This window comes from Lagopus muta, chromosome 16, assembly GCF_023343835.1.
Source record: "Lagopus muta isolate bLagMut1 chromosome 16, bLagMut1 primary, whole genome shotgun sequence".
NCBI lineage: Eukaryota > Metazoa > Chordata > Aves > Galliformes > Phasianidae > Lagopus > Lagopus muta.
Window position 1 is genome coordinate 3,001,315 of NC_064448.1, and position 18,742 is coordinate 3,020,056.

The 18,742-nt window shown below is 40.2% G+C and overlaps 1 protein-coding gene across 3 annotated transcripts in view; it reads left to right on the forward strand.

The window, feature by feature from the left end:
- Nucleotides 1-18,742, forward strand: part of GNAS (GNAS complex locus) — a 131,577-nt gene that overhangs the window by 87,588 nt on the left and 25,247 nt on the right. For all 3 annotated transcript variants that reach the window (XM_048963619.1, XM_048963620.1, XM_048963621.1), the window contains one exon: nt 8,784-8,881. In XM_048963619.1, the coding sequence (XP_048819576.1) occupies nt 8,784-8,881 (98 nt within the window). The remainder of the gene's footprint in view (nt 1-8,783; nt 8,882-18,742) is intronic.

Sequence of the window (18,742 nt, forward strand, 5' to 3'; positions counted from 1 at the left end):
CTGCAGGTTTTTCGGTCGCTGTTTATTTTTTATTACACTACTCCATTGTAGTTATTTTGGATCTGCCACTGCCAGCACTGCTGAATGGTTTTATTATGGTTTCTGAGTGGTGTCTTTGAGGCCTGGCGTTACCACACACCGGCCTCGGCCTCAAAGCTGCCCTCACATCCCATCCGCCCACAGCCAGCCCGGCCCTCTCCCCACCGCACCGCTGAGTGCCGCTCTGCCTTGCGCCAGAAAAACCTTCTCGGGTCCCCACGTAAATCAGAGCATTGAACTGCTCCAGGTTAAAAATAACCCCAGCAACCCTTACTCCTTCTCTCATCTATTCTGGGGAGGTTATTTTTACCTGGAAGCAGTTTTTGAGGGCTGCTTTACTCCCGTGCACTGTTCAGTAGGAGTGAAGTGATACAAGTTGTGTAATACATTAATGTGCAGTCAGGGCAGAGGAGAGGGTGGCAACATTAATGGCAGTGTCTTCAAAAAAAAACAAACAAGAAAATACAGTTGGAGGAACGAAAGATGTGAGCCGGGGTCTGTTTGCTGCCGAAAGCCTCCCTTAATTATGGAAGCAAAATTGCAGATAATACCAACCCGATCCATATCACGATAGATATCTTGTTATTCATATCAAAGTACATCATGGAAGAGGCAGAGAACTTTTCTGGTTTGACAGCATTACCTACTTAAAGAGGTAACAACGAAAACGTTCCCTCTAATGGGAGACACTTCTCATGGGGCTCTGTGCTTTCGGCACACAGGTGAGGAAGCAGGCAAAGCACTTTCTCTGGGGGGCGTAGCTGTGCTGTGCTGGGGAAGCGAGGCTGGAGCCTGTTTACCTTGGGTGTCTGCACACCGTTCTGTGGAATTCTGGTAGCTACCAGCAAGTGAAGCGTCCAGACTTGTTTTATGACTTGAAGCAAGTCACCTTACTTGTCTTGTGTGCTTTTATGAGTGTCTTGTATGCCTTGTCATTTACAAAATACTGACAATACATCCTGGACATATATTTAAGCATCCTGAGGTGCAAAAGTGTTAGAAAAGGTGGATGTGCAAATATACATTGTAAATGAAAAGGATTGGAGAGTACTAGAAACAGCGTCAGCAAAATGATGTGATAGGAGATCCTCAGAAGTATTCTTTACTTGCTCTTTCTGGCACTTGACTTTAAATATAGCCTAAATTATGAGTACCCATGTATTGAAAGAAAGAAAGAAAGAAAGAAAGAAAGAAGTGTCCCTTCTGACTTCTGTGAACAGACGTGAGATGAAATGGAAGGGTAAAGCGGCTTTAATAATTAACCTTGTGGTTGGTGTCTTGGTTTGCGTGCTGCAGTTCTTCCAGCTACACCTGATACAGTTCTTAAATGTGGCAGCATCTGCAGAAACAACTCGCTTCTCTCCTTCAGTAATCTGAATTTTATTGCCTTTAACAGCTATTTCTAATGGCAGTGAAAATGGGGTGCTTTTATTTCTTATGCTTCAGTTTGTAAAATGCCGCAAACAAGAAGCATTTTGAGTATGAGGTGAAGTTGTTACTGACTGGGAAAATTAAAGGAGCATGCATTGAATTCTGCTGTGTTTTGATTGAGGTGTTCATGTAGTTTAGTTAAAATCCAGTATTTCCTCAATTTGGAGAATCTACAATCTAGGACTTCCAGATGACGTTATTTGCAGATCTCTTCTGTAGTCATTTTTGTTGTATAGAAAACAAAAATAACAAATACACTTCTACTTCATTATTAATTAATTTGATTAACATTCAAAGTAAATGCTAATGCTTTCTTCAAATTTGTATTTTATTGAGTCAGTTCCCACCATACCATACTTATAGGTTTGTAAGTTCACATTTAGAAATTCATTTGGAGAAATGATGACTTAATTTCTCTTGATACATCATCTTTGTTTTCTTCAGAGCAGTCTTGAGGAACAAGAACAGATTAATTCAATTTATGCTGAAACAGAAGAGCTGTCAGCTGAATTAAACAGGAAATAGGCATAAATTTAATATAGAAATTCTTAAGCATTTTCTGGTTTTAATCACAGTAAGACACTGTCACAGAATATTGGTGTATGCATAGATGAAGTAGAATTTCACCTGTGAGCCTGCTTGGTGTTGCTGTAGCTTGACAATTACTTCTGTAATGGTCTCTATTAAGATTGGGCACCAAAGTAAATGTGCACATTGCCCTGTGGGTGTGATTTTGGTCATACAACAAAACTGCAGTAGAGTCTTCAGTAGAGTCCCACCTTCCAGCAAACCAGCAAGTTGTCAGGGTTTTCAGCTTACCTTTGGGAGAGCACAAGAAGCCTTCCAGGTTTTCTTCCTTTTCATTTTGGTAGGACAGTCTCTAACTGAGAGTAACATTAGCTTTTTACTGCTTGTGATCTAAATATTTAGTTTATTTCTGTCTTCCCAAAGGTGTTTTCTTGGGTTCAGGAATAACAACTAAATAAAATTAATTTCAATTTGTCTGTAATATGAGATGAAGGGGGGGAATTCAGGTTGGATATAAGGAAAACCAGTAATCCTTTTAAAGCACAGTGCTGAACTATCATTCAGGGTAGCACTCTTGGAACATCAGGGTTGTTGAAATGATTTCAGTAGTTCTTACAGCACCCTTCTGGAAAAATGCTAAATACTGGGTGTAGCTTAAGAACTTACACAAGAAGTTCTACATTGTACATAGTTGTACACTGCAGTAAGGCATGTGCATTCCTACTTACATGAATTAAATGTCTTGTCTTTGACACAAGTGAAAGCATGAACTTCTACAAAATCACGTTTCTTCATGTGTTTGTTTTGCTTGTTTCGTTGCATATTAATATATGGTAGGAGCTAATAAGATATGCTTCTGTTATCCTCAGATATGTCTTCGGTGTTCACCTAGACAGTATTTGGTGTCTCTGATACTTTCACCAACACAGGTGCTGATTCTTCAGAAAGACTGTGTGATAATTGGTGATCTTTTCTTGGGATTTGTCTTAACTTAAAATAGGAAGGAACTGTTTTAACTACCTATTTCTGTTTGTGGAAGTTTCTGGCAAGAACAGACTTTTAGTTTCCATCCTGGAGGCTGTTGCAGTGTGGTGCCATGCTCACCTCATTATGTGAAGTGTCGTTTCTCAGCAGTTCATAAGCTGTTAAGGCTATTTGGTTCAACTATTTGCTTTAAGTAAACACTTATATTCATTACATAAAAAGCAACTAAATTATGTAGTATCAAAGACATTCCCCAAACTCCAATTTAAGGGTCAAAGGAGATGTTTCAGAATTTTATTAAACCTTCGTTCCTAGCCAGAGATCTGCAAAAACAGCTCCTGATTGGGTGGCCTCTGCCACAGCTCTCTGCTGCCCCAAGAGAGAGCAGAGATAGCATGAAAGTCTTCTGTACCATCAGTAGGTTTAATTAATTAGCAAATTGCTTTCTTTCCATGTGTAATCAAAATTACAGAGAAATCTTGACAAAATGGGGGGTTCATATCTGCTGAGCTTCCATCTCAGTGCTCATGCCAGAAGAGTTCTTCCTCTCTAAGAAGAGTGATGCATTTTGAATAGGGGATTTATGAAAGAATTATATCTTAGTGGGGATCATCACATTACACTTCTGGTGCAAGTAAAAATAAAAGGGAGTGTCAATGGTTTGTGGTGATGCTCTATTGAGGCCTTTTAACCAAAGGCACTTTGGTACAGAATGGGTATAAAACTGTGTTGATGCATTTGTCAAATAGCGTGGCCTTTGAAACTCTTAACTGAGGGAAAAGATGAAGCTTCAGACTTGACAGGAATTTCTTGAATAAAGTTCTCTTCACATTGTTGGTTTTAGCCGCGTCCTGGGTTTTTTTGATTCTGTGGGGAATGTGAGAATTACTTACACAAAAACCCCAAACATTTCAGCTTTATTCTTCTTTCTAAACACGGAAAACTATTGATAATAAGGCTGAGTCCTTGCTGAAAATATTTCTGACTCAGTTATGGGAAGCGCTGAGTACTCCGGCCTCTCCCAAAGAGTTCTGTATCCAGCTCTGGACTTGAGCCAGCAACTGGAGAATATCTTCAACTGTTTGTAGGTATGCATTTCCTTTGTGATACCATTGGCATATTTCCCCTAAAATAGCAAGCCGTAATTAACACTTGTTCACACCAGCAGGAATGCAGATGTTTCCCTACTCAAGTGGCTTATTAAACTGTCCACTTTGACACATTTTTAACACGCTGTAGAACGTGGGGAGAGTGACAGGACACCATTGGCTTCCTTGGCGGAGTGGCCTTACAGTCAATTGTAATTGCTTGTTTTCAGCAATGAGCAATGAAAAACAAATCAATTTGTTGTGTGTTTATCTATGCTGAAAAGAGAAAATCAACCTGTTCAGTTTGCAGTGGAATGCAGCATGCTGCTGTGCTGTCCTTGTGACCTTGTGTTGCTTTAATACAGTTCATTGGGGAATGGAGAACAACCCAACTGTCCTGAAAGTAAAGCAAACGTCCAAGATACAGTTTTACATTTAGAAGCTGATTTAGTTTGACCTTTAATCATAAGGTTTTAAGTGGATGACATATTTAAAACTCTTATTATGAAATGAGTAACTTCATGGGACACTGAACTTTGCCCAGGAACTGAATCCCAGTTTTAACCACAACGTTGTGTAATGGTTGTACACACCTTTTAGTAGGTAGGGTTTTCTCACTGGCATTGATTTTACTGAAGGCAGTAAATAAGCTATTCTGCTGACAGATCCACCCTGTATTTTACAAAGAAAAGGTAGTGTTGCATATCCATGCTAAGGTTCCTGTGGACATGGTGTCACAGTTGCAATTACTGTGCCAATGCTTTTCCCTGCCAACATCCTAATGCCTATAAAACATTGCTTCATAAACATTTTTTAAAAGTCTCTTGAGCATTTATATATTTGGAGGGAACAAAACCATGTAGACAGTATGTCCAGTTTTTCTCTTTCATTTTCTGCTAATATTTCATCCTTTTAGAATATCTCTCAAAAATGAATCTTGGTTCCTTGTTTTTTTCCCAGGCCTGGAGTTTATCTCTTGAGGGTTATTTTTTTTTATCAACCCCAAATACTCACAATGTTTGAGTTCTTTAACGCTTTCTCTGGTTGACTTTTAAAAACCACTCACCACCTGCTGCCATTTATTTAATGCATTGAAGTTTCCTAACATGGAGGATTTTAACTTGGTCAGGCTGTGCATTGCCCTTTTTTTACATCAGGGCTGTGTTGGTATGATCTTCCTGGAGCAAAGTGCTGCTTTCCAAGCATCTGTTTTACAGGGCAATTTCCACTGATTTTTTTTCCCTCCAGAGGTCTGATTGCATTCCTGTCAATGAATGTGGGCAGCTCACAAATGTTACCTTTTGGTTTACTCTATGGGGAAGCTTTCAGAAGATGGAGAAGGTGTCCTCTACCAAATAAAACATTAACACTTGAACACGTTTCTTTTCACGTGCAAATGTTGAAGCTTTATGGTGTTATTTAAGCTGTAGCAAGATACAAGGTTTCATACAATCAGCAAATCATCATCCTTCATGCTTCAGTCGAGTAAGAGCAGGGAAGGTTTCCCAGACCGTTTTTTGTACCTGGTAGCATTAGGGCTTGTGCCCAGAATTCTAACTGTGCCCCTGCCTGGTTTGAACACGTTCAATCTCAAGCCCTGCTTGTGCTGTTCAGATTTGTGTTACGTTAGCATAACTTTCCCCATGTGCTCCATACAAGGACCTTTCCCTCTTTAGGGTGATATCAGCACTTCCAAGAGTGTAAAGTCTTTGCAAGAATTCACTTCTCGCTTTGGTTGGTGATGCCATGCTGTCTGTCGTTGGTTGTGTTGACTCTTATTGCTTTACACAGCTTCAGCTATAGTTTAAACAGGATCTTGGGTGTGTATTATGTAACTACAGCATTTTTAAATGGCAAGTAATGTAATTCGAATGGGTATTTTTTGTTGTTGTTTTAAATACAAGTGGGGCAAGAATGGATAATAGGGCCGTACTTGTCAAATACTGTGGATTGTTTTCAACCTAATGTTTAAATCCCGTTTATTGTGGAATATTGTCTCAAACCAAAACGTTATTTAGCATTACTTGTTTATTTTAGCTCTTTTATTAGGAGTTCCATTATTAGCGCAAAAGAAACCTGTGTTGATGTTGCTGTAGAGTCTGTGTTAGAACGTGCCAGCAAATGAATCAGTGTTGAGGAAACAAGAAGCAGACATGTAAGGACTAGTTTTCTGGTTATTTCTTTTCAGGAAATTTGCCTGCAATTTTTGGTTAATTTGTTTCCTAACTCATTATTTTTAGAGAACTCATACAAATTAGACCTCCTTAATTCAAAAAAAGAAACCCAAAACCTTGTTACTCACTTGATTTTTCTGGTCGCCTCTGAAGCCCTTTTTCCACCTAAATACTTAACAAATCTTGTGGTTTTGCTCATCTTCCCTGAGAGCACCCCTAGGCAGCATTCCATGACTCAGATGGGATGTTGAGGGTTTCTTATGTTATTCTTTTTCTTAAATATTATTTCAGAATTGTGGTTAGTGTAGGTGTGCTTTTCTTTTTGAGGGAGAGTGAAGGAGGGGGGCAGGGAATCTGGTTTGGGCCTTTTTTGGTTGGTTGGGTTTTTTGTTTTGTTTTTGTGACTAGCTAGTGCATCCTGATTCCAAAATCACTCATTCTAGTATAAAAGTATAAAGCAAGAACTTTTATATAACAAGTTAAACTCAGTATGTCTGGTTCCAGCTTCTCATTGGTGAGTTTTCTCATCAGCAGCGGTCCCTAATTATGTGAAGATATTTTTAGTGAGGCCTAAAGACAAAAGGTTGCTTAACAAGGCATCTCTTACTTGGCTGTCACAAGCCATGTACTTCAGTTAGAAATAAAATAATAAAAATATTGCTTCTTGGTATAATGTGTTGCCTGTTACTTTCTGTAGATCTCTGTTTTGAAGTGCAAATGTAAAGTTCAAAGAATGTGGACTTGAATTCTTTTCCCAGCCCGCATGGACACTTAACAGAGGACTGCCATATTCACAGGACTGCCTGAGTGCTGCTGCTTGTGGCTCGGATTAGCAGGGCAGACATGAGGGCAGTACTGAGGATTTTATTACTGATGTGGCCTAACAGGGCAGAAACACTGATTATTGTAATCCACATTCTTTTGGGAAGTTCAGAACTGTCCTTACAGCACAAGGAGGACCTTGTGGAACTGTATAACAGTTCTGTTAAACTAAATCCCAGACTTTTTATTATCAACGTGCTTATGGTAGGACCAGGAACTGGATTTACTTTTCATCCCGCTTAAGAGTCTGATTGCAGAAACTACTCCAAATATTTTTTTTCATGAGTTATGACAGAGTTGATAAGCTGTTTGGAATAATTGCTTTATTCTAGTTCTCTTCCGGAATATCGTAGCTGTAGTGAAAACCAGAAGAAAATAAGGACTTGTGAGCCTCATTTTTGTGGCAGTTCAAGGTTGTCAGATGTTCCAGCTCTCCAATAAAAGATCTGAACGTTTTTGTGTTGCGTTTGTGCCTGTTTTGTGATGTCAACCTCAGCAGTAATGCTCAGAGTGGCTGCTGGTCTTGGCCATTGGTAAAGGGTGTGTAAGAGCGAGCCTGGAATACAAATGATTCTGGGCTCAAATTGGCTTTGGTTTAAATATGTGAGATTCCAAACAATTCCCTCTCCCTCACTTTCTCTTCCTACTGATTTTTGCTTAGGAAAGGTATTTCCCTCATTATACTGTGATACAGCCAAAGGTTGAAGGCCTCCCAAACTACCAAAAACTAGGAAACTTTCAAAAGCATCCAATAAATGTAATTTTAGAAGTGGGAGAACTGGGGATAGGAATTAATATTTCAATTTCCCTTTTAATTCCTTTAACAGCACATATTTTTACAGTCTCTTGATACTTGCAATCAAGTAAAAATTTGTGCACATATGAAAGAAATTCAGCTGATCTTTTGTTCTTGAGCAGTTCATAAAAGCATGGAGCAGACCAAAAAGATTCACTTAATTCTGTATATGGACTTTCTCCTGTCTTTTAAAGAAAATGAAGAAAAGATTACTATGGAGATTATTGTTTAATAATAATGTGCACTTACTATTGTTTGTGTGCATTCAGTAGCAATGAAAGTACGACCCAATTTATAGTTTGTTTATAATTTTTAAGTGTATAATTTGTATTTTAATAGCACTAACCTTACAGCTTTGTATCAGTGAGTTTTTTCTGTAGCTTTTTTCTGCAGTTGCGCTGCGAGGGAGCAAATCTGATAGAAGCAGTGCCACTCAAATGTCTGTGTGGTCCCCAGAGAGCCCCACTAAGGTGGAAAACACAGAATAGTGTAAAACCTAACCATCGTTTTCTGCATTTGTGTTGGAATTACTGAGACACAGTGTTTCACTGCAGAAGAAAGCAGTGCTGACAGCCAAAGAAACACAATATCCAGTGGAGCCAGGAGCTGAAGAGCAACTGTTACCAAATGATAGGGATTACTAAAAATGCCAATAGAGTTGTCATTAATAAAAAGCTGACCCTTCTTCCAAGGCTTCAAAATACAGTTGGACTTAGTGAGAATGATTGATAGGCAGTTCTTCTAAATCTGAGGAGCTAAGAAAGCCAGTGGAACTTGCAGTCGTCTACAAGGCGTTTAATGCTTTTTTATGTGTGTTAGAATGCTACCAGTTCCCATTTTTAAGTGGTAAAGATATGTTATCATTGCTGATTCTCCTCACGTATAACCTTTTTTTTCCTGATAATGTTTTTTCTCCTTCAGGAGTTTTATGAACACACAAAAACGCTTTGGCAAGACGACGGTGTGAAAGCCTGCTATGAGAGATCTAATGAATATCAGCTGATTGATTGTGCACAGTAGTAAGTATTGCTCTGTTCTGCTATATATGCACTGTGAGATACAGTTTGTTTTAAAGTCCTTTGGGTTATCCTGATGCTTACTGTTCTACTTTGGAAAATAAGGATTGGGTGCCATGGAGTAAATTCCTGCTAATTAGCCATTCAGAGAGTTATTTCCATTTCCAGAGATCTGTCTAGCTGGTGTTCACTTCAACAGTAATGTCTACATTGAAAACCTTGCCATTACCTTGACATAGGCTGACACCAGATTTCCCATTTACACCACGTGACAGTCAACTTTAAATCCTACAGCAAATTTTAATGACTTGGGAAGTACAATGTACAAAAGCTTTTGCTTTTGATGCAGTTTCTTTATCTGAAAACAAAAATGGCAGCAACATTCATAGGCAGCAGCCTGTGATCGGTCACCAAGACTTCTGCTTGTGTACCTTGGAGCACATACCTGAGAATGATCTATTCCTTTCTGTTGTTTCCACCACTGTGGTAATTAATATTGTCCTGAGAGAGACTGCTACAAGTTTGCCATTATTTACTACATACAGCAGTACAGTATGGTTCAGATTTGTTTTTTAATTGCAGTATGTTTGTGATAATTGTGACAATTCCTGATATTTTCATGATGTAACTCAAGAACTGCAGGAGTTAAATTTAGAAAATTAATTGTTAAGACTGCTCTTTATTAGCTTACACTCTGTTTCTTTTGGAGATATGGAAATAAGTTGTAATGGTCAAGGAAATAGAAGCTTCCTCATTTCTCATGATGAAGGAGGACTGTGGTTTGTCTGCTACCAACTCTCATAAGGAACATTTAGTGAAATAAAATTTGTAAGGTTCATTTTTTGTTGGGGTAGGTAGCCTTAGAGGTGAATCAACAATTAGCTCTGTTTGAAGATACCAGGAAGATAATTTTTCTATGACTTGCTCAGCTCCAGGTCTTTCAAAGGCCCTTTGAAGTTTTGCCATTGTTTCTAGTGTGAATTTGTTTGATGTGTAGCAATGTCTTTTCCAGTAGGTGACTAATGTTTGATCATTTGGCATGGATCTCCTTGCAAGCTCATTTGCTACTAAATGAAAAAATATTACAAGATCTTTGTTTTCTGTCAACTATCCACTAAGTTTTGTCTTTATAGTGTAAAGCTGTCAGAAAAAGGAAACAGATTGCTTTGATTCTGTCAGAGTTTGGTTATTCTCTTAGTGTTTCTGGCTAGTGTTTTTTTCACAGTCATCTTCTGGCACTGGAAGAGAAGTATTGCTAAGCACCAAGGTTTTGTTGTGTTGCTCTATTTTTAGAAGATCAAATTTTGGTCTTTTCTGAATGTACTGAAGAAAGCTGAAATTGCTGCCATTTTTGATTGCTGGACACTGACTTTTTCATGGGTCAGCGAGGGGAATGGCCTTTGGGATGGTTTTACCATCCTGCTCCATCTAGTGGAACATTGGATGTTACATCGTGGGTCCATAGAACCAAAATTAAATGTTGTACATTGCTGACAGTACTTTCTTTTTTTTTTTTTCCCCCTAAGATACCATTGCTGTCATCTTCTAAATAACTGTCATGATTATCAATTTATTCAGTTTGGTTGTAAACTGTATGGCACTGCTTCCTTGGAAGGAAGCAGAAGGACCTTCCTTTTTGTTCTGTTGGTAGGTCGTGCCCATTCTGGCACTTCTGGTCTTGCACTGGTGGTGTCTTGTGTTGCATGTTCTATTATGAACAGTGTTGTAATGTTTGCTAAATGTTTGCTCGGAGGTGAAATGCTTTAAAATTCTGTGCTTTTTTTTATCACATTAAATTTTCAAGAGACCTGACAAAAATTGCTTCCAGTAAAATCCGGTGTGATTGATACTGGGAAATGAACCCAGGGAGCACACTGTAAAAAAATGCAGCAGAGGCAAAATATGAAATGTTGCTGAGATTTATCGAATGCAGGCTTTTAATTTGAGTGTGCAAACTGCCATCATTAGAGCTAACAGGAGGTAAGAGAGAAAGTGGGGTGTTGGAGTTTGTCACCTCCTTTGGAGTCCTTTGTCCTCAGGTTTTCTTCTTACCAAGGTGCCTGTTTAAAACAAGCAAAGCATGGAAAACCGAAAAATATCTTTTCTCTTTCAAAATAAATCAGCTTCCAAAAATTCCTTTCTTGCTCTTAAAAGTTGATTAAATAATTAAGTGTTAAAGGATTCGTAGTCTGGAGAACCGTTTTAAAATTCTAAACAGTGTTTCTTTTTATTGCTCTTTGTAATTTTGTCTATTTATTTCTTTTATTTAATATTGAAGTGTGATTTCTTAGTGCAAAGCCTGTCTTGTTGTGGAGTCATTTAACACAGGGAACAAGTTGATTAAGTCAGGAATTCTCCTAGATGAAAGCAGGGGAAAAAAGTCACTTCTGGCTGCTTGTCCTTCAGCAGAGAAGTGGAAATGAAGATAATTCCCAACATAATGTGTTCTATCTCCGTAACACTGATGTAATTATGAAGAGTTTAGCAGTGGCATTTTTTACCTGCTCCTCAGCAGTAACTACAGCTCTTCATGATGCCTTACTACAGCTTTTCAGTGTTTCCCCACAAGAAGTCAGCAGTAGCATTGTCTGCACCTTCTGTTGCTCCCTCAAGGTCCTGCCTGAAGTGGCTCACACTGAAAGCTGCAGGACAGCCACAGATAGCGGCCCAGCTGCTTGAGTGCAGCTGTGATCATCATGGGTGTAAAGCTGGGAGACCTGAGCAGCAGCCCCATCTGTTGGAGAGCCCTTTTGGTTTCCCACCCTTTATTCTCAAGTTTACTGGCTTAGTGAAAACGTCACTCCTGAGGAACTTGATTCGTTTTGAAGAAGAGCTGCCTCTGCTCGTCATGAGCTTTACTGTACTTCCTGCCTGGGCACACTGTATGGTCCCGAGAGAAAGGAAAGGAGGCTGTTTCCCTTTTCTTAGCTCAACTTACTAAGTAATTAGTTTCAATTCTGCTTCTAGAGCAGTGTGCTCTTGGAGGTTTCTCTCTGTGGGGAATATATATATTAACTGTGAGAGGAAGCAGCATCTAAGAGGAGACCAGATTTCGTTGCTCTTGCATGTTTTGGGGATGTGTATAGAAGAGAACAAATGTTTTTACTGAAGCTGCCATGTGATACTCCTCCTGACTAATAATAAACAGAAGAACACAGAAGTGTCTAGAATGCAGAAAACTCCAAATGGTAATAAGTGATGAACCGTCCTTCATGTTTCTTTTCTGCAGGAGCAGGATTTCATGTTATTCGGAGTATATTACTTAATATTAAGAATCTAAGAGTCATTTCCCTATGCCAAAACCTGCACGTCAGATCTATGCCTTCTGTCAAGTATAAACAAACACGAGCATTTTGAAGTGCTGTCCTTGCTATATTTCAACCTCTGTTTTCATTTGAGGATCTTTGTTCTTAAAGCCTCACAAATACTCCGCAGTTGGAATAAGCAGGATCTCTCCCATACCAATGGGCTGTTGGTGGTATGGGGGCTTGAAGGATGCCAGCACAGTGCTGTGCTGCCTGGTGCAGCATCTGTGGATGTCCAGAAGACTGCTTTGATGTCAGTAGCCTTTTGATTAGCACTGTTTGCAGCGAATTGCAAGCAAAGCTTGGATACGTAAAGCCTCCAAGGGCTCCTTTCTAGTCTTCCTGCTATTAGGCTGTACCCACAAATACTTGATTTTTTGCTTTATCTAGCCTTGGCTTGGCATGGTTCATTGGCCCCCAGTTCGATTTCTCACTTCGTTTTACACTGCTTTCACTTCGTTTCTCCCAGCTGACGCTTCCTGGTTTTGGCCAGAGTGGAAAAGGAAATAATGTGAGAGACAGCATTTGCAACCCGTTTCACACCCTGCACTATCAGGAAGGGCTGGAAGTAGCAGTTGGGAGCCTATTCTCACGCTATTTCCTGCTGGAAAGCCTCGCTGTGCTTTCTCCTGCCGTCTGCCATTTCATGGACAGAGGAAACGTGGGCAGGCTGCTGGTAGAAGTGCAGGGAGTTGTATTTCTTGAACTTCAGCACCAGCAGAGCCACTCTGATAGCTTGAAACTGTGCCAGGCTGCTCCAGAAGAGCTTTATGAGAAGTATTTTTTAAGATGTTTGTTTTTAAAATACTTATCAAAGAAAGGGGGCGAGTGCAGCTATTAGCTGACTGCTGTGCAGCGCTCCTGAAGGATCAGCAGATGTGGACGTCCTGTTTTCTTAATATCTGATTTGATAGGGGTTGTAAATTTTTTATGTTTTTATTAAGATTTATGGTGTGTTTTGCTTCAGGATTTGCTGACTTGTAAGAGCAATTAAGAGTCCCGATCTGAGTACTTAATGATTTTCTTCCACGTTGGTTTCACTTCACAACAAAGTTCCTTTCAGAGAACGTGCAGTAAAGTGTGTTTGCTGAAAGTCTCACCTTTTTAAATAGTGGCTGATTTATCTGTGGCACTGTTAGTCTGGGTTCTTATTCCTATTTATTACTTACTTTTTCTTTTTACTTTCTTTCCACTCAATGCTTTTTGTCAGATCCACTCCCCTCATCTCCAGCTCCGAGGGCTGTGTCTGAGTACTCCTGTTCAACAGGACAGTGATTTCCCTGGCACATATGAGCTTCCCATGGACACTAGCAGTTACACTTTTAAAGATTTTTTTTCATGAAGAATAATATCCACGTCCCCTTTCGCTGGTCTAAAGCTGATGAGTTTGTCTCCCACTACGTGAATTCTTTTGCGAGCCAATGAATAGACCCTAATTCCTCATTCTTGCTCTTACTTGTAAAACCCACTGTTCCAGAGCACTGACTCCATTGAAGCAGGGTCCCTGTTCTAAACAAAGTTAAATTCAGGTAGAAGAAAATACAGCCCGGGTTATACTTTCTCCACAGTCCAGTGGGATATTGGGTGCAGAAAGAGATTGCTGAGTATGATGAGAAGCACAGTAACTCCTGAGTTTGTATGGCTTTAGCAAAGTCAGTACCAAGAAAAGGAGTCTGAATGTTTAAGTTGATTTATACCTAACTACTCCAACCATCTGCCCATTCTTGCTGACTGTTTGTAGCAGGAATGTGTCTGCTGGCAAGTGCACTGAAGACAGGATTACCTAAATTTAGCCAATAAATGGATTATGAATCCAACACATTCCCACTGTTGTCACAGCTAATCATAAATTCACAATTTCAGCCTACACTCAACCCCAAATAAACTTCTCTGTCTCTGAAACAAATTACATCACAGTATGAAGCCAGATAAAACAGAAGGTGTTGTGGAGTAGCTTGAACGAGTGTTTAGAATTAGGAACACTAATAATGCATATGTTGACATTAATGATCTATAATGGCAGAAGGAGCTTTAGATGCCCCAAATGTGAGTGATTGAAGAAGTCACGTCACGGGCTTTTGAGGTGTGTGTGTGAAGCCCACCACATTGTTCTGAATTACTCTGAACACGTTTAACTCTGCTCCAGGAGTCTGATTTCTGCCTCCATCTTCATCACTGCTTTTAGCCCCTCACACCCAGCCCATTCATGCATCTGCCACTTCTGTTTCTCTATTGTCCTACACCTCTGTTGGTGCATCGATCCCTTTCTGGTCCTTTCTGAAGACAACAGCTTCCTTTCCATGTCTTCAGGTTTTAGGTTTAGCCTTCAGCTGAGGGATGGCAAGGCCTGACCCGGGTCCGGCATGGGACAGCCAGCCCAGAACTTGTCCACACTTTCTTGACCCGGTCCTGCATCCAGATAGTCCTGCTTTGCTCTTTAAATGTATCTCTTGCTGATGCCTGCAAGAGTTGAGGATTAATCATAATTCACCTGTTCTTGGGTACCTGATTTTGAGAAATGAGCTCCCATTTCCACTGTGTTCTGCATCGTCTTTCACCTGCAAATGGAGCACTTGCCCATACAACTTGCCTTGGTTTATTTCTAAAACTTCTTCAGCGTGAATTTTAATATTGTATTTGAATAGAAGTTGTCAGCAATGTAGTAAATATCCTCTATTATCTTCTATGATCATAGGTAGAAAGCAAAGTTTAAGCAAAGAAAACAAAATCTTGGGCTTTTTGGAAGCAAACATGAGGGCATATAGCAGTCAGTGTTGATGCTAGAATGAATTACTTAGGGTAAGAAGCCATGACGAGAGGAAGAGTTGTATATCTGTGAACTCTGTAAGGCAGTTGTGAATTCAGGTGTGTTACATTTTTGTATCTCCTGAAGTTTTAATCTGTAATTTTGAAAATGTGGTTGTTTTACTATAAAATTTGAGTAGCTATATTAAAAAACAGAGCAAGCAACATCTTGAATTGCCACCTTTATTCTATTAGGAGTCATACAGGATTGCTGTAGTGGTGAAAAATCACAGCAGCCACTCCAAGTGAGTTCTAAAACTGTCATTATTGCTTCTTGAGGACCTCCTCACCCCAGGCTTCCACTGCCCAGCTTTGTGCAGAACAGGGGTCTGGAAGGAGACTCTTCCAGGGCTGTGCTGGGCATTGAGGGGATGGCTGCGGCAGGCTGGAGCAGCGGGAGCTTGGGCTGTGTTGCTGCAGAAATGGAATACTTCAAGACGAGAAGAGAATACTGCTTTAGATTGACCTGAACAGATATTGTAAGACCTGAGTTAAGACTTGCTTAGGAAAAAAAGAAATTAAAAGCAACAGTGTTCCTAGAGATAGGAGGCAGGAGAAAATTTGTGCTACAAGTTTGAAATTAGGCCAGTCCATTGGTTGGTCCAATGTGAAAGCACCTGGTTTGATTCTCCATTATTCCATGGGCTGAAACACTGCAGATCTGTCCCTGTGGCACCAGTGAGGGGGTGCTTGGTGCTGCTGACTGACACAGTCTCTGCTTCCCTCTCATTGAGCACGAGGGTTCCCATAACATGCTGAAGCTGTTCCTTCTCTGTGGTTTTTAATTTAAACTTCTTTTGTCGGAGTGCCTGCCTGCATTTGCAGGTGTTGCTGAATTTATTATCTTTGCTAGACGGTGCCTGCGTTGCATTGGGTAGAAAGGTAGCAGCGGGCTGAGAAGTTTATTGAGGCCGTGTGCTTGCATGCAGAGAATGTGGTTGTAAAGCCTTTACTGCAAAAGGGGCTGTCGGAGAGTGAGAACGTGAATTAAGCTCGTGTTAGGTGAATGAGTTTATCAAACTGAAGCTGAATTTGAAAAACCACAGTGTTATTTGTTATAGTGCTGATGATTGCACTGCCTGTGCTGCAAACTAAATCAAATTTCTTTTAAATCTTATGAAGTATTTCTTACAGTATGTGACTGAGTCCTAAATGAACTCCAAGAAATCCCTGACTGATTTCAAGTGTGACTAAGAGCAATTTTGTAGGCAGGCTCTCACTGATAGGTTTTGAGATTTAAAACGCTGCTTTTGAACTGATTACCCTGCTGCATGCTATACATTGATTTTTGTATCTGAAACATGTTAAAGTCAGCTATACTTAAATGTAATTAGCAAAGAATGATATTTGTGTCATAATACACCAACGAAGTCTTCAAGAAGGGTATCTGCAGATGAGGCTGAATTACAGTGCATTCATTATGCAAGTGAGGGGTTTTCAGTATCTGGGCAGTAATTTACACTAGAAACATACTGGCTGCCCAGTAGATTTTCTGTCAAGGCCCTGAAGTGCCTTGGATACTCTGCAGGGTTCCCCTTCCCCCAAAGTATGTTCATAAACTATAGCTGCAGCACAACAAGCAGCTGGGGCAGGAGGGGGCATGGCTTTGTGTGGGCCTGAGGGAGAGATTTGTGTCTTTGTAATAAAAACAACAAAACCTGCTTAGACCCAGGTGATTTTTGTAAATAAATGAAAATGGAGATTTACATGTGAATAGTATTCACTGCTTTGTTAATATATTGCCAATGCAGGTAGTGCTCAAAAAGTTGCTAAAGACCGTGTCTGGATTGCACTGTCCACATCTGCTGTTAAGACATCTAAGCTGAGTTATGCTTATTTATCTTCTGAGATCAGTGACTGTCAGAGTTAGGCTCCTTGTAAGCCTCACATCTGGGAGGTGAACTCTTCTCTTGGTAAAGAGCTTGGATGTTTGTCTTTGGTATTTGTTCCTCACACAGAGCCTCCACAGTGAGCTGAGCTTTATCCTGTTGAGTCTGCTGACTGTTGTTGTCTGGCGATCTTTTCATTTGCTCTCACAATGTGCGCTGTGATGAATAGGTGTTGCAGTTAAGGCAGTAAGTCTCAGCTCTTTTCCTGGCTTTGCCCTTAATGGCCTCTGCCCACCACAGCTACTGGAGCACTTCACCACTCACCTCTTCCTCTGAGCCCAGCTGCTTATCATCCATATGCTCTGTTACCAGAGAGCAGACTTGATGCAGCTGAATTTCCCCATTTGTTAATTGGTGCAGTTTTTCTTCTTGAGGAAGAATATAGAAGCTCCTATCAGTGAATCCTTGGATGATTTTGGAGAGTGTGAAGTATTAAATGAAATCAAATGAGTGAAGGATGTTATTGTTCAGGCTGTTACGATAATGATGAAATACTGTGGTATCATCAAGAGTCTTTGGTACGTTTAAATGGTTTTGCTGAAGGTGTGAGAGGACAAACTTGGAGATTCTTTCTTTCTGTCTTAGCAGCGTGGAGGATACGTTCCCAAATGGGCTGACACTAGGATCCTGCTAGATGGAGATTTGCTTTGAAACTAAGATGTGCTGTGTGGATGGAGCGGGGGGGTGGTCTTGTGTCTTACATGAGATTACAGGTATAATGTGTTTGTTATTATCACAGTGTTTTATGAAGGGATCCAGTATTTAAAATGTTGTGCTGTTCAGAGACCTGTTCAGAGAGTTTTGGAGAAGAACATGTCAGATGAGAGAAGAATGTGTCAGGTTGTAATTGATTTTATTGTGATTCATTCTGAAAATTTACAAATATCCATATGCTCCATGTTGTGGATTCCCTCTCAGAGGGCTTTGCTAGGCAAGATCCTTGACCTTTGGCCATTGCCTCTGGAGTGCTTCACTGTCCACCTGTGTTCCATGGAGCTGAGCTACTCTAGGAGACATTCATTTTGTTAGCAAAGAGCATTTCTCATTTTCCCAAGCTCTCTTTGGGTACCAAAGCTGTACCATGAGCTGTGTTTTCCTCCCAGCTTTCTCCTGTTCTATGTGGGATGCTAAGTGCGGCTGTGAGGAGCGTCCCTTGCTTTAGGGAGTGTGACTGGGGACAGGCAGGGAAGAACAGGGCACAGCAGGGCTGGATGGGTCAGAGCAGAATGGCTTTCATTAAAATAAGTAAATAAATATATAAAAACCCACCCTAAAAATAGAATCCTGGCCCTCAACCAGTTCATAGGATCAGAAAGGTGTTGAACCATTTCCCAGTTTCAGTCTGATTGGAGCCAAGCCTTACCAGATTCTTGTGAAGCTGTGGCTCCACCACTGCTTAATTGCTTCTTGTTTTGAAAGATAATTAGGAACTTTATTTTAAAATAGTAACTTTAGTGTTCAGTCCATTAAATTTGTCACCAAGATATTTTTATTGGACTCCCAGCTGTTTTCTTATTGGAATTGTGAACTAAAAATAGGTAGGATTTCTGCGGTTGTGAGCAGGGGCTGGTACTGTACTTCCATTTCAGCTCCTAATGATGTGAAATGTGTTTGTTTCCCTCAGAGCTTTTTTCTGGGCTGATTAAGAAGGTCCTGCTAATTACCCCAAACCTGTGCGCTCTGGTTTTCTGATAAAGTCGTGTGTTGGTAAAGAGTATGAAACTGATTTCCCTCAAGACAAATGAAAGATTTGTGCTGCACCCAGTACGTTTTTATTCTTTCATCAGACTGCAGGAGTTGTTTGTAATAATTCAACAAATACCTTTAAAAACAAACAGTAACGGAACAGGGTTGTGGCTGTTATT